The sequence below is a fragment of the Enhydra lutris genome, unplaced genomic scaffold (assembly GCF_002288905.1).
Source record: "Enhydra lutris kenyoni isolate GAN:26980312 unplaced genomic scaffold, ASM228890v2 scaffoldscaffold15, whole genome shotgun sequence".
NCBI lineage: Eukaryota > Metazoa > Chordata > Mammalia > Carnivora > Mustelidae > Enhydra > Enhydra lutris.
The window spans coordinates 10,302,380-10,317,898 of record NW_019154099.1 but is presented as its reverse complement, the minus strand read 5'-3'; the positions used below and the strand labels follow the sequence as shown (position 1 = coordinate 10,317,898).

The 15,519-nt window shown below is 37.5% G+C and overlaps 1 protein-coding gene across 5 annotated transcripts in view; it reads right to left on the bottom strand.

Moving 5' to 3' along the window:
• LOC111146960 (E74 like ETS transcription factor 1) overlaps nt 1–15,519 on the bottom strand; it is a 79,182-nt gene that overhangs the window by 43,696 nt on the left and 19,967 nt on the right. For 4 of the 5 annotated variants that reach the window (XM_022502722.1, XM_022502724.1, XM_022502723.1 and 1 more), the window contains one exon: nt 2,946–3,245. In XM_022502722.1, coding sequence (XP_022358430.1) covers nt 2,946–3,017 — 72 coding nt within the window. In that variant the 5' untranslated portion in view covers nt 3,018–3,245. Of the gene's footprint in view, nt 1–2,945; nt 3,246–3,842; nt 3,880–15,519 lie in introns of those variants that run through there. The other variant, XM_022502721.1, reaches the window with a different exon arrangement.

Sequence of the window (15,519 nt, the reverse complement as noted above, 5' to 3'; positions counted from 1 at the left end):
GGCAGAGAGTGGTTAAGTAATCTGTCCAAAGTCACAGAGGTAATAAGCAGCGCGAGGAGTCAAACCCAGATGTTCTGACTCCAGTATCTGAGCTCTTAACTACTATAGGTCTATTGCCTCCCAAATGAGGGCGTCCACTGCAATCTTGTTTATAAGAGCAAAATACTGGTAAGTCTGTCTTGTCCATGATCAAAGATTGGCAAACTAGTAACGATCAGCCAACATGTATAAAAAACAGGGATGCAGAGCCAGCACACACACACACGTTTATAATACAGTAAGTGAAAGTAAGTCACAAAAAAGGTTTAGCATACTTTCATTTGTATCTTAAAAACAACCTCTTTATGTAGGTTTGTATGTACATACAGTGTTCTTTATTGGGGGTCTTTGTCTAAAAAATTAACATCAAATGTTAATAATGGTGTCTTTTGGTTTTGGGGAGAAATGGATTAGGCAGGAAGGGTAAAAACATATTTTTATATTAGGTGCCTTCTTTTGCAATTGGCATGTTATTACTTTTAGATCAAAAAAAAAAAAAAAAAAAAAAACTAACTGGGGGCCTGAGCCAGTTAAGCCTCTGCATTCGGCTCAGTCATGATCCCGGAATCCTGGGATCGAGCAAAGAATCTGCTTCTCCCCCTGCCTCTCCCCCAGCTCGTTCACTTTCTCTCAAAATAAATAAATCTTAAAACAACAACAAATCTAACAAGCAAATCAGAGAGTAGAACCATGATGCTAATAGTAAGACTGACACGACTGGATCTGCCCCATATGATCAGTGAAGCTTGCTGTGCTCATGGCCATAGGCTGGACAACGCTAAACCTGCCAAGTTGTGACACTGATTATAAACCAGTGAATTATTATATAAACTCAGTGGAAGAGTAACACTAATGAGAGTCAAACTGCTTGGGTTCAAATTGCAACTCCACTACTGACTAGCTTTAGGGTTTCAAGGAAATCGTTTAAACTCTCTCTGTCTCATTTTCCTCATCATAAAAGGGGGATAATACTATTTGTCTCAGGTCTAATATTTGTAAAGTCCTTTTAATAATACCTGCAGAAAGCAAATACATATAACAATGTATACACGCATTTTGATGAAAATAACAAGAAAAAAACACGTATGAGCACTCTGATGTTACGCTTAAGCATCATTTCCCTATCCAAAGACTATATTAACAACCTCTGTGAGATAAATTAAGCGCATCACACAGATTAAGCACGAAACTAGTTTTAAGGCTATGTAGACATGGGTATGAATACTGCACCATGATGTAAAATGTGTTTCTCACAGTCAGAAGAGTGTCAAAGTCACTGCACAGAGCACACCAGTGAATGGCCTCGAGCTCTGTCCTCTGTGGCCACACAGAGAACAAACCTCACCACAGCGAGCCTGGACTCTTTCATCACAAGGGCTGTACAGTAAACACATGGTTTGCAAACCTTAACATACAGAGAAATATCCTGTTTTAAAACAAATTCAAAATACTTTCTTTCCTAAAATATCCTTTCTATTGTCTCTAGATTAAATCCATGTACACATTAATATTTTTAATTGGGACCAAGCAATCCTCCCCCTCAAACTTTTTTCCTTCCCAGCCAAAGCTCATCTTGATTTTAAGGTACCTCAATGCAAATTCTCATCTTTTGTAGGTTTACTTAGAAATTTTTAATCCTGTCACCTCAACAGACAATACAAACAGCAACGAAATATAATGCCCCGCCCAAAGTAAGAATCAATTTTATTATCTGTCATAACTATGTTTCTAGAATAAAAGTATGATACATTGTAATTGGCCTATTAATGTTAGATATTTGGGATTAGGCTTATTTCAGTATCTAAATCAATTTATTCAGCATATTTTAAACCTAAACGCCCTCAAAATGTTTTTGCCAGTATACTGAGTCTAACACAGCATTTCTCCCAATTATGTCTTACACCTTCACATAACCTATCTAAAATGACATAAATTAGGGGCTCCTGGGTGGCTTAGTCGATTAAGTGTCTGTGTTTGGCTCAGGTCATGATCCCAGGGTCCTGGGCTACTTGCTCAGCAAGGAACCTGCTTCTCCCTCTCTCTCTGCCTGCTTCTCGCCCACTTATGATCTCTCTCTCTCTCTGTGCCAAATAAATAAAATCTTTAAAAAATTTTTAAAAATAAAATGAAATAAATTGTGAAGTCCCAGGAACCTCTAGCATCTCCCCCCTGAAGTGGGGGTGGGGCAGAGGAGCAGGGAGTCTAGAATTAACTTAGATCCTTTTTCTCAATGTTTCTTGGATCTTCTTCCCATTGTAGAAACAGTAACTGGAATATCACTGAACATAAACTCAGTGAAAGCCGATTTAGAAATTCTTCAGTTCGATCCTCCCATGCAACAGATGATGCAATCTAGACCTGGAGAGGTTAAGTGACTTCCTCAGAATCATGTGCTTTGGACTGAAGCAATACATGATTATGGGACTGCTAACATCTCTCCATCCACTTGAAAAACTAGCCCAGGATTATAAATACTAATTAACCACATGCATTTAAACTGCAGAACTGCAAGCAACTAATACAACCACAGGTCCTGTATTACCAAAAAAATGTACATGTCTTGTTGGTATGTCATATAGAACTTTTCAAATCACTTAAGTACTCTGAAATAATTACTTAAGGTATTTTATTTATTGCTAAGTCTCATTTTACCAAAAAAAAAAAAAAAAAGCTTAACCCTGAAATTATTACTTCCTTGTCCCACATCAAAGCTAAGGATTAAACTCTTTGACAAATTAACTAGTACTTAAAACAAAGGATCACAATTATCATCAAATTTTTAGTATCTACATTTTTACATTAATAAAGTTTCTCCTACTGTCTTTTAAAGTAAATAATTTTCTGTTGCAAATGGAAGAATAAGAATAATAAACTTATAAAAATCCAATTTTCTCTGGGTTTCATACCTGTTGTTCATCCTCCATGACGTTACTAGCAAATTCAAATACTAGGTCGTTCTGTTGGACAACAGCAGCCATAATAAAGCATTCCCCTTAGATCCACATGAGAAAAATTCCAAGCAGGTTCAAGTATGAGGCAGCAGAATCCAGTGACCAATTTGGGTAAAAAACCCTCAGCTAAGTCTGTGAAGTTACTGTAAACCAGGTTTTCTTTAGGGATGGTGCTTCAAATTTTCTTGGTTCACTGGTATTTTAGTCAAACAGAGGCAATTTTTCTGAAATTTTTCTTCTCTAGAGCTTCTTGGCCTGAAAAATAGAAATTTAAGTTAGTTATGAAAAAAGCAATCATACCAATTTAGAATATAACAATAAATATTGAGGACAGTATCTCCAATGTGTTTTTTGTTAATGTTTTTAAACAAAACTAACATGACTGATGAACACAGGCTTTTTCTTTTTAAGTTGGATTTGTATTTTCTTCAAAAATTTCATTCTTGCTAAGATAAAATCGCTTCTCATTTCTCAAAGTGCAGCCATTCTCTCTTCTTCCCTCACCCCAGTTAAACTACAGTTAAAGTACCAAATACTTAAAAAAAAAAAAAAATCCACCCAGCAATAACTAGGTTTGTAATTACAATAAAGGACATATAAACAATTTCCTTCTTGCCAGTAACCCGGCAAACCGCACAGGAATTGCTACTCCATGAGTAATTTCATCTGTATATTTTTTGCCTTAGGAGAAACCCATACAGTACCCTGTTATGCCTAATATACATAAGAATTTAAATCTGTCTAATACTTTAAAGTTTAGTAAGTACTATTTTAAGAGCTTTAAAAAATAAAGGTATTAAAGTCCATTTTTTCTGTTCTTTAAAAAGGTTTCTGATAAGTAGAATGTTTTACCATGCTTAAGCCTGTCTTCAGTGGCTTCTTTTTTAATGCACTGAAATGTATCCTTATCTCTAGCACAGGCTTGCAAGCAACAGGAAGGAAACGGCACTTGACCACGTCATGGCAAATTAAAACATGCAAAGAACTGCACTTTACAATAGTAGAAAAACAGAAACGCAACTTAAGAGTGAAAACAATTTCGCAGTGAAGGGAGAAATGCTTAAAAAGTGCCTGTCAAAGATGTTTCCTATTTAAAAAAAAAAAGTTACAAAAGTAGAAGGAAAAATTTTTTAATTCATCACAATTTTATGAAATATTGTGTATGTTTATGGTTATAAATGTGATATGAAATGACAAAGATTACAAAAATTATCACATTAAATTACATCTACTACTTGGAAACAGCATTTACAATTTTAGTTTCAAAGAGACAAATTAGGGAATGAAGCTGAGCTGGTCAATTAGTTTCCCTGAAAACTTAAATCCAACTAGCATATGCCAGCCAAATCAAATAGTCAATTTCCTAATTTCAGTAAAGCTGATTCCCTATATACTCTGGACCCTATGGGTCATCATGGATAACTGTAATTTTCCTAACTGGGAACCAAAATAAAATAAGGTTTAAGAATCCAACTCAGGTGCTACTTCTATTCATTGAACTGATTCTAACCCAGCAGTCTCCCACATCTATTCCACCCCACCTCTTTCTACAACAAGTTCAACTCCAGTACTAGAAAAGCATTTTTATTTTTAGTGCATTCAAGTAGTTTTTCAGCAATGCACCATAACTGGAGGGGAGAACAATGCATTGACCTAAACTGAACACGGACAGACATATAAGCATAAGACAAACATTTGGCTTTGGACAAATGTTACTTACAATCTTTCCCCTTAAATTATTACCCAATCTCATTCTTCTATACTGTAGTTGCTTTCTTATGGTCTCCCCCACTTTTTAAAAAGATTTTATTTGTTTGAGAGAGAGAGAACAAAGGCAGGGAGGAGGGACAGAGAGAGGCAGATGCAGACCCCTCACTGAGCAGGGAGCCTAATGCAGGGCTCCATCCCAGGACCCTGTTATCATGACCTGAGCCGAAGGCAGACACTTAACTGACTGGCCACCTACGTGTCTCCTTCTTATGTTCCTTCACACAGACTGTATTCATTCTTGCCTCTCTTCTTAAATACTATTTATTCCCCATTCTCAGAATACCTCTCCCTCCTCAGCATCCATTCACATCTTTCTCACTCAAGTATCAAGTCCCGTTTCTTTCATAAACCTCCCAAATCTCTACACCTCCACCTATTGGAATCACTCCCTTCAGAAATACAGCACTTCCGGTCCGCTAAGTTAGCACTAATTGCAAATTGTTTCACATTTGAAAATTATGTCTCCCTAATTCAACTGAATAAATGTTTGAGTGCCTGCTATTTTGAAAACAATATGCCAGGGAGCAAAATAGAGCAAATCTTCTCTGGGGAAGTAACCACTGTCTAAAAATACCTTCTGTACCTAACAAACCTGTGTGCCACAGTAATGTAAAAAGGATTATAATGGGGTGCCAGGGGGGCTCTTGGGTCATGATCTCAGGGTCCAGCGATTGAGCCTGAGCCTGGTTCCCTGCTCAGAGGGAAGTCGGCTTGTCCCTCTTCGCTTTGCCCCTCCCCCTGCTTGTGCGCTCTCTCTCTCAAATAAATAGAATCTTTAAAAAGAAAGTATAACCACAATCAAGGATGTTTCCTGGTAACAAAAGTTTCTCTGTAAAAGGTATAGATTCCAAAAGGCCCATTCCAAATCCATTTATTTGTAAATATAAAGTGACTCTCTACCAGTGACCACTGTGAACACATCTATGTAAAGTTAAGTTTCACTTTCTTTTCCACGGCAATCGTATACCTTTTCTTAGCATTTCCACACTATTATGTGTTAATAAATGTTCAAAAATGTCAAAAATAAGTACAAGCAATCAACATACCCACACCTTTCAATACACACTAATACCCAGGTAATAAACCACAACTGAAATGAGTGTCCATGATCACTAAGCCAGTTGTTAGGATAGAAAGAGACACCTTCAGTCTGGTGGATAGCTTTTGCCCATTTTTATATAGAAGTTCACAAACTGAAAAAGTGTAAGAAAAGCTTTGGAATTACTTTACTGGCCTAATCAGGTCTCTGATCCTCTTGTCTTCTCTCCTTCCCATGCCTTCTTCTCTCAGTAGTTATATAACCTATGGCACCAAGAGGGATCTTGGGAAGAAATTTCCTGATTCTGGATCTAGAGGCATCACCCAAACATATTAGAGATACTTAAAGAACAAAGCTCCATTGCATCACAATCTTTTCAGTAATAGAAGAGACTGAATATCTAGATCAATGATTTGGTTTTTCATGAATAAATTGAGTCCCTGTGCCCAAGGTCTCACTATCTGAAGGCTTAACACCTCTGCAGAGAGATCCCTCACCTCGCAAATCAGGACTCTGCCCAGGGCAAGAGTACAAAGCCTAGCCTCTAAAACTACCCAAGTCCTCTGTGCTCTGATAGTTTGAAACACGTATTTCTAAGTAAATACATATATATATCAAATTGGGGGGGAAAATTTCCATCTCAAGTTAAGCTCCTCATCTCCAAATCCAGTCACTATATTAGAGAAGTTCACAATGGTGCCCCTCAGAGTCAATGTGTCTAAAACATGTTCAAATGGAACTTACATTTTATTCCTCAAAGTTGCTCTAATATGAAAAAAGACATGAGTACTCAGAATGAAGAGAAAAAGGTGTTTTTTTGCTTTAACCTAACAAATTACAAGGTCTTCAGTTAACTGTAAGTATTATAACCATCAACTATATGTATGATATTCAGGAACATGCTGCGTCATTAGTAATTCTTAAACCTACTTCATTTTCAAAGTGTCACTTAGTCTTTATAAAATAACAAGAAAAAATATAAGTGAACACCGTTTATCCAATACAGGCATAAACAGCTACCTTATTTGCTCAGCTATGGAAAGTCACCTAGTTGAACAACCATTGAATAGTAAAAACTCCCCAAGTTGGCTCTCGGGTCTTTAAACTAGATCAGATCACATTCTTCTTGTCCCAGGAGACATGCCACAGGAGGGTCTCAACAATAAGGTTCCTACTTTTTTATCACCAAAATAAGCTGCAGAGTTATGGTCAAATTATAAAGCACGCAAAACAGTTAAAACAGCACAAGCTCTGGAGTCAGACCACCTGGATTTGAATCTTCTGCACTGTGACCTTGGACAAGATACTTTGTGTCAGTGTCCCCTTTCTGTAAAATGGGTAGAAAATATTACACCAACATCCAGAGTTGCTGTGAAGATGGATACAAACTCCATGTACAGAATGCCTGGCAGATAACTTCTGTTCCATAAACGTTAGCTTCAATACAGCTTCCGCACAATGCAAGAGACGAGTAACAGGTGTGTGCCACGTGACTGATTCATCCTTAAGTCTCATTTCCATACTCTCTGGGAATCTCTTTGACCACAGCTATTTGCTAGACTCCAACAGAGAATACTATATAGCCCGTTATCAACAAAAGTATAATTCTATCCCAGCGTCTGAAAATTTGGCACCTACTTGATAAATCCAGCTGCTTCTAGGCTCGGACCTCACCCTGTCTGGCAAGTTTCCCCTTACACAGAGTTCCATTATGCCCCTGTTCCAAACAAAATGAATTTACTGATTGTAAACACAAACCCTCAGCAGCATTGATGGCTCCTACAACCAACTCAGTCTATTTTGTTTAATTTATTATAAAATATTTCAGTTATTATAAAAACATGACAATCAAAATCAGTTTTTAACTTCTCATACCTGCTTTTTTAATCCCTGATTGAACATAAATTTAAGTTTCCTTCAAAGGGGTTCTAAACACAAGGGTCTAAAAACCTATTAATTCATAATGATATTTAAAAACAAATCATTGCTACCCTTTGGAAGTTACCAGGTCACCAACTCATTACACTCAAAAGGAAAATTAGTAAACAAAAGGTATGACAAAAATGTTTTGAACAATTCTAGCCCAAAGGAGGTAAAAATAGCTTAGAGCAATGGGGTGATTGAAAGATTACCTTTAATAAAGCATGCAGACAGCGCTTACATTAATGTATATATGCATGTTTATAAAGTTGAAAGTAATTAAAGAACTGGAATTCTATAGTAACTCCAGACACCAGATGCCGAATATCTGAACAGAAAGTATTTTTATATGAGTGATAACCTAATAAAAGGCCCTTTTCAACATATAGACATACACAACATAAGAAAAGCAAGCATATTTGGAAAAACCATTACCTTAGAAGAAACACAGTAGAAATGAAAGGAAATCAAATAAGAAAAGTAAGAGGAAAAAAAAGCTAGGTAAATTAAAATGAGAAGCAAGCAATAAACTCAAACTGTAACGACTGGGATTCTTGTGTGATATACTACAGTCAGGACTTTTCATGTGTTTTCTAATACAGTAGAATGCTTTACACATTAGCTTCCAGAAGAAATGAAAACAATAAATCGGCGGTACCAAGATATATTCTGTACAATCATCCCAGGGTCTGTCTGTTCTCAATCTAAAAAGTGTGGAATTACACAATTTTAAAGCTGAAAAAAAGGATTACATAAATCAACACAGTCACTGACCAGCTAAAGAATTTGGGCCTGGCACTATCTGACTTGTCCAAGGTCACAAAGAAAGTTAGTGGCAAAGAAAGCAAGAGAGGCCCAAATTCCCAGCCCCATTCTCTACTAATGCCCCTGTATTTACATTAATAGAATCTCATCAGTATTGTTCTTTAGCAGAGTATCTGGAAACAAAGAAATCTTTTACACAAGGATCTGCAGCGATCTCTACACTATTCTGTGCAAACTTCTGATACGTAGTAAATCATTTTTAATCATATTTTTACCTGGAACAACTTTAAGTACAGGAGTTTGTAGATTTCTGTTATTGTTTTAAATCTTAAAGTTTTACTATTATTATTTTTCCTAAGCTCTATCGTATCATACCATTTGCTTTACCTTCACTCAGCCAAGAGAGTGAAAACATTAATAAACCTTTTTTCCCCAAAGATTATTTGTTTATTTGGGAGAGAGAGAGAGAGAGAGAGAGAACACATACATACAGAAGGAAAAGGAGAAGCAGACTCCCCTCTGGGCAGGGAGCCTGACCCAGAGCTAGATCCCTGGACCATGGGATCATGACCTGAGCTGAAGGCAAATGTTCAAGGAACTGAGGCGCCCCTTTAGAAACCTTTTCATAAAAAGCTACCACAACTTAATAATCAATGAAAATACTTGAAAACAAATTTTAACTAATATTATTCTTGCTAATTCTTTGAATACAGTATTTCTATCACTTAAATTGTAAAAAATGTGAATATGGAAAAAATGATTTAAAAAACACACCAAAATGTAGTTACAGTTAAGTAACCAGATTTGAACTTCCCCAAACAAGCGTGGTTGGTCTCTCAGTTCCTAGTGAGTAAGAAAGAAAGAACAAAAAGGGGCACCAATTGTAAAATAAATCTCACTGCATTAGCACTAACTCATGTACTCTGTACAAAACACAGAAGTGAAAAAGATACAAGTCAATGTCACAAGAGGAATAAATCATTCCCCAATGCATTGAGGGGTCTCATAATTTAGTTCAAAAAGAAAATGTTTCAAAAAATGAAAAAGAAAAACTTTCTATGTCCCTACCTTTTATTTCACATATTCAAAGGATTTAAGAAAATTTAGGAGAAGTTTAAAAATATGTCCTTGAAACCATACTAGTACCAATATCTTCTAAATGACTATTCTGCCTAAAGCACCTTTCCTGCAGTTTGGGGTGGGGGAGAAGGAGAAGGGAAACTGAAGTGCCTAGAACTTTTTGAAAAATATAATTTTACTTTTGTGTGAATGATGCACAAACTGGTGTTTTTGGTCAGGCTTCCAGTGACATAAGCAAAGCTGAAGCAGGCCGTGGAAAACATGAAGAAGCTCATCTTACTTCAAGCACCGTAAGGTAAAAACAGACACACACACACTGTCAATAAGATCAAGCCAAGAGGCTGACTTCTCTGTGCTTGCGTCTTTCTGCTGACACCCAGATGTTCAGTTCCAGGACTCGAGGGCAGGCTGCAATTACTCACTGCCTATACCTGAAATTCCAGTTCTTCCACATTGTTCTCCACTTCCATCCTTGGCCACCCCGGCCTACCTGGTGTCAGGTTACACTCAGGCAGCATTCACAGCACCTTGCAAAACAGCCAAACAGACCACATACCTAGACCTGTCAATACCTGCGGTCTCAAGATTAACCCTTTTTCTGTACGTGTTCTGCAAATGAGAGAATTTAAAACCAAAGCGAGATAGCCAACAGTAATCAGATAGTGTTTTAACCTTGGTCCTAAAAAAAAAAAAAAAAAAATTTAACTCCTTTCCCTTCTCAAAAAAAGTTGAAAGTGATAATTATCAAAATGTCATTAATGGGTACTTTTTATTATATAGATAAACTGAAGGAACTTTCTTCCCTCCAGCACCCAAAACCTGAACTCTGACAGAAACACACCTGTCCAGGAAACACAAACATGCTCCAATGGGCTTATCAGCAAAGCCAGAAAATCTCTCAAGAGTCAACTTGCAAGGAAATTCTGTTTCGTTTCTGGGGTTGTTTATTCCCCAGTTAATATATTCATCCTCTTAGAAGATGCTAGAACAATGGTTCCCCCACCTGAACACACAGCAGATTTCCATCAATAACAGTGTTTCACTCTGGTCCAGACTGCAGGAGAAAAGCCAGGGACAGGTAGTTTGAAAGTCCCCCCGGAGATTTTGCTGCATGCCATGCCTCCCCGCACCTCCAACTCCCACACAACACTCTTCCAGAAGAAACTGTATTGTCATAAGAAGTTTGACTCTTAAGGAGAGACGCACTGTCCCTCCAGTTTACCACCTTTACCCTAGCTTCCCTCCAGGCTTTCTTCATCCAGTCAAAGGAACAGCTTAACACAAATAAAAATATCAGCAACTTACCTCTTTACTCAAAACTACCTCACTACTTATAGGAAAAAGTTCAAACCCATGAACAGGGATTAGTGGGGTTCTTCCTTGTGTAGTGAAAGGCTGGTCAGATTTGTAAAGCAGAATAGCTGAACAGAATAAGGACTGAAAGAGTGAACAGGAATATTCCATGGACCGAGTTTAAAAGAATACCTCTGCCATATTACTACTCTTCACACCCAACTAAGAAAGGGTTATTCCAGGGGCTCCTGGGTGACTCAGTCGGTTAAGCAGCTGCCTTTGGCTCAGGTCATGATCCCAGGGTCCTGGGATTGAGCCCCATGTCCGGGTCGCTGCTCAGCGGAGAACCTGTTTCTCCCTCTCCCTCTGCCTGCCACTTGGCCTATCTGTGTTCTCTCTATCTCTCTGTCAAATAAATAAAGTCTTTTAAAAAGAAAAAAGAGGTATTCCAGCATTTCTGCATTTTATAGTCTTCATGGCCCCCTGACCTCACCCCAATATTAAAGAAGCCAAAATTAGCCCTGTCCCATCCTCCCATCCCAACCCCGTATGCACTACCCTTTCTCAGACTTCTCTCTGTGCTCACTGCCATGCTCAATCCAGATCTCTCCATACATTCTTAGATGATCACAATCATTTATACCTGTGGTATTTTCAAAATCACAGTGGGAACAGACTTACCAGTATAAACTCAAGAGAAGTAAAATGTTTTCACCTTTTCCCAAGTTACCAAGTTTGATGGAGTTTAAGATTCCTTTTACACAAACTTACTGCTCCCCACATGTGAGAAGACCTCTAATGATCTAATGACCTCTGTTTTTCATAGCATTACCCCTTTTCTTCTTTAAATAATAGGAAACTATCTTAAGAAAGTCTAGATTTAATCAAACAATTTTGGTGTTCCATGTCAAGATCCTTAAAATGGGATTCTTCCCATTTTATCCTCACAGCTATCTGGCAATCACCTCAGATTCTGATTTCAATGGCACCAAAAAACTAGACGCAACAAAACCACAGATGAGAGATAAGAAAGTAGATGGACAGGAGCTTAGTACTGTAACAGACATAAAATATAGATATGCAATATTTATAAATTATGCATGTAGCTTTTTATCTTCTCACTGTAGAAACCTTAGAAGCAAACTTTAAATATTTCTCATAAGAAATATAAAGATTTATAATACAAAATAAATAAATACAAAATAATTAAAATTTTAGGCCCTTCTATATTTCATAATATAATTGCTCACTCAATTTTTAAATCATATGAATCTGTTTCAGTTAACTGAAGTGCATCAACATCTTACATTAGGTGAGAGGAAACACTTTGTGATGCTTATCTGATGTATATCTAGAGCTAATCAGAAGATCCCACAATATCCATTTTTTAAATTTTTTAAATTTTCTCTTAAGATTTTTAAAATTTATTTGTCAGAGAGTGAGAGAAAATACAAGCAGGAGGAGCAGCAGGCAGAGGAGGAAGCAGGCTCCCCACTGAGCAAGGACTTGATCCCAGGACTTGATCCCAAGACCCTGGATACATGACCTGAGCCAAAGGAAGCCACTTAACCGACTGAGCAACCCAGACATCCGAACATCCATTCTTTTAAAAGATTTTATTTATTTATTTGAGAGAGAGCATAAGCAGGTGGATGGGGGGGGCGGTGGAGAGAAGAGAGGAGAGGCACAGGGAGTCTGCTTAGACTCTTCACTGAGCAGGGAGTCCAATGTGGAACTTGATCCCCGGACCCTGGGATCATGACCTGAGTGAAAGCAGATGCCTAACCAACTTAGCCACCCAGGCACTCCTACAACTTCCATTTCCTAAAGAAACTATGCTTCTACTGATTGACTTAGTAGTAACACATTGATGAATATTTACTACACTTCCCCAAACTCAGTATTGTGGTAAATATAAAAAGATAATGCATGGCCTTGTTCCCATGAAAGATATAACCTAGTTCAGAACACCAAAAAGGTAGTAGGAAATTAAATGCTCATAAAGCTGGTCAGTTCTACAGCCATTTCAGAAGAGGGTATGGGCAAACAGGTTAAGGAAACACTCATAGACAACAAAGGACCTAAAGTCAATCTGAGAGGAAGGTAGCAGGACACAGAGAGATTAAGGGAAAAGAATAAAGTATAGCATGTGTGCAAAAGTGCATGTGCACACACGTGAATGCCGAGAATCAAAACTGATCAAATTACGAGCTTCACAAGAGCTATGAGGTGTCAATGGGAAATGGTGGAAAATGTGGTTAACTAAGCAAAGCAAAACCAAATTATGGAGACTTGAAAGGCAGGGAGTAGCATTTAGGTTTGATTTGGGAAGAGGTAGAAAGTTCCTGAAGGTTTTCAAATCAAGTTGCAACAACAGAGTGTGGTCCCTATCATTACAAAGCTCAATGCAAGTCACATACGTGGGATCTGGTAACTACCATCCAAAAATGATGAGAACTGCTTAAACAGACATTCCACAGCTTGACTGCTACATGGATAGCTTCCAGGCACCAATGTGTACACTGCCCTCCTTAAATTCTTCATTAATTACTTATAATAGAGATTCTCAATGATGGTTTTTAAAATGCCTACAGTGCTATAAAATTGTTTAAAAGGAAATTCACTTAACTAATTTACTTCAAGTTTTTGTTTTCACCTAATTGACTTCAAGCTTTTGTTTTTCCTTAGGTGAAAAGAAGAGGGGGAAACAAGAAAAAAAGATTTTCAAAAAGATATTGACATTAGCACATAACCTTTCTTACAAGTTATTCAACTGAACATCAAAACTGTCCTACATTCATTTGAATAAGAGTGAAACTGAAACACTGGACCTACATGAATGTACAGATGATTGTATCTTGTCAGTACCATTTAATCGTATTTTGAATAGATGATGCTCATTTAGTTAATCAGTGAAGAAAGGATATTCACGACAGATGCACATTTCTTGGTCACTTAACAGACACTACTATCACCAACACTTAAGAAAGCTTTACTTCCTTCCAGAGAAATGTCCAGAAGAGCGGTGCTCCTATGAAAACATCGAGTTGACCAAGGGTCATTAATAAAGGTATTTTCTGCTTTATGGGTTTACCTTACTCTTGGAAAGTTCAAGAATTCAAAGTCACCTTCACAGATGAAAAAGGCTCTTACTAGATTTTTTTAAAATAGATTTTATTTTTAAGCAATCTCTATACCCAACGTGGGGCTCAAACCCATAACGCCAAGATCAAGAGTCACACACTCCGCTGACTGAGCCAGCCAAGTGTACCTCACTTATTAGACTTTTAAATATGCTTTTGCATAAAGACACATCCAGAAATTGTAAAAGAGCATAGTAAGGTTTATTTACATTATCATTTGTTAGTTATACCTCACACATCTAAATTTTACAATTTATAAAGCAAAACATACATACTACTTTAATTCTTAAACATTTATAACAACCACTAATTTTTAAATTTCTTTTAAGATTTCATCTATTTGAGAGAGTGAGAGAGAAAGAGCAGATAAGCAGGGGCGAGGGGCAGAGGGAGAAGGAGAAGCAGACTTCCTACTGAGCAGGGTGCCCAATGCGGGGCTCTGTCCCAAGACCCCAAGATCATGACCTCAGCCAAAGGCAGACATTTAACCAACTGAGCCACCCAGGAACCCCAACCACTGAGGTTTTTAAAAAAACACAAAAAATCATGACACTTATCCTCAAAGAGCTTAAAAAATGATAACAAATTACAAAATAAATATGTGGAAGAAAGTAATCGATCACTACCATTTCTGTGTGCCAGGCCCTCTGCTAAATACTTTGCTATCTGTTATTTATTCGTCCCATTAGTGATACCCACCTCACTTTATTTACACAAGGATACACAAGGATACAAGGACTGGGGGAACCAACCATAAGAGGGCAGACTGGGGGAACCAACCATAAGAGGGCAGGGACCTGGTCCCGGTCACCATCATACTCCCCTTATCTTACACAGATGGTTCATGATGAATACCTGCCAATGAATGCTCAAGGTGTTCAGAGAGTTTGATCACATGTCTGACTTCAGCTCACGCTTACACCTTTCCATGCAATCAGCAAATACCCACTAAGTACCTACAATATGCCAAGACCCTGCTCTAGATGCTATAAAGTGGTAAACAAAACAAATAAAATACAAATAAAGTGGTAAACCAAAACGTCTGCCTTCATGAGACTTCTCATCTAGTTATCTTTTTTTTCTTCCTATTTCACCCACCATCTCACCCACCTCCCCTCTGGTAACCATCAGGTTGTTCTCTATCAAGTCTGTTTTGTAATTTGTCTTTTTTTTTTCTTTGTTCACTGTTTTGTTTCTTAAATTCCATGTGAGTGAAACATGTGGTATCTACCTTTCTCTGATTTACTCTGCTTAGATTATCTCTCTAGCTCCATCCATGTCATTGCAAATGGCACGATTTCATTCTTTTTCATGGCTGAGTAGTATTCCATTGTATATATACACCACAACTTCTTTATCCATTCATCTACTGATGAGCACTTGGGCTGCTTCCATAATTTGGTTATTGTAAATAATGCTATAATAAGTATAGGTGTGCCTGTGTCCCTCTGAACAACTCTGAATTAGTGTTTTATATTTTTTAGGTAAATACTCAGTAGTGTGATTACTGAATCATAGG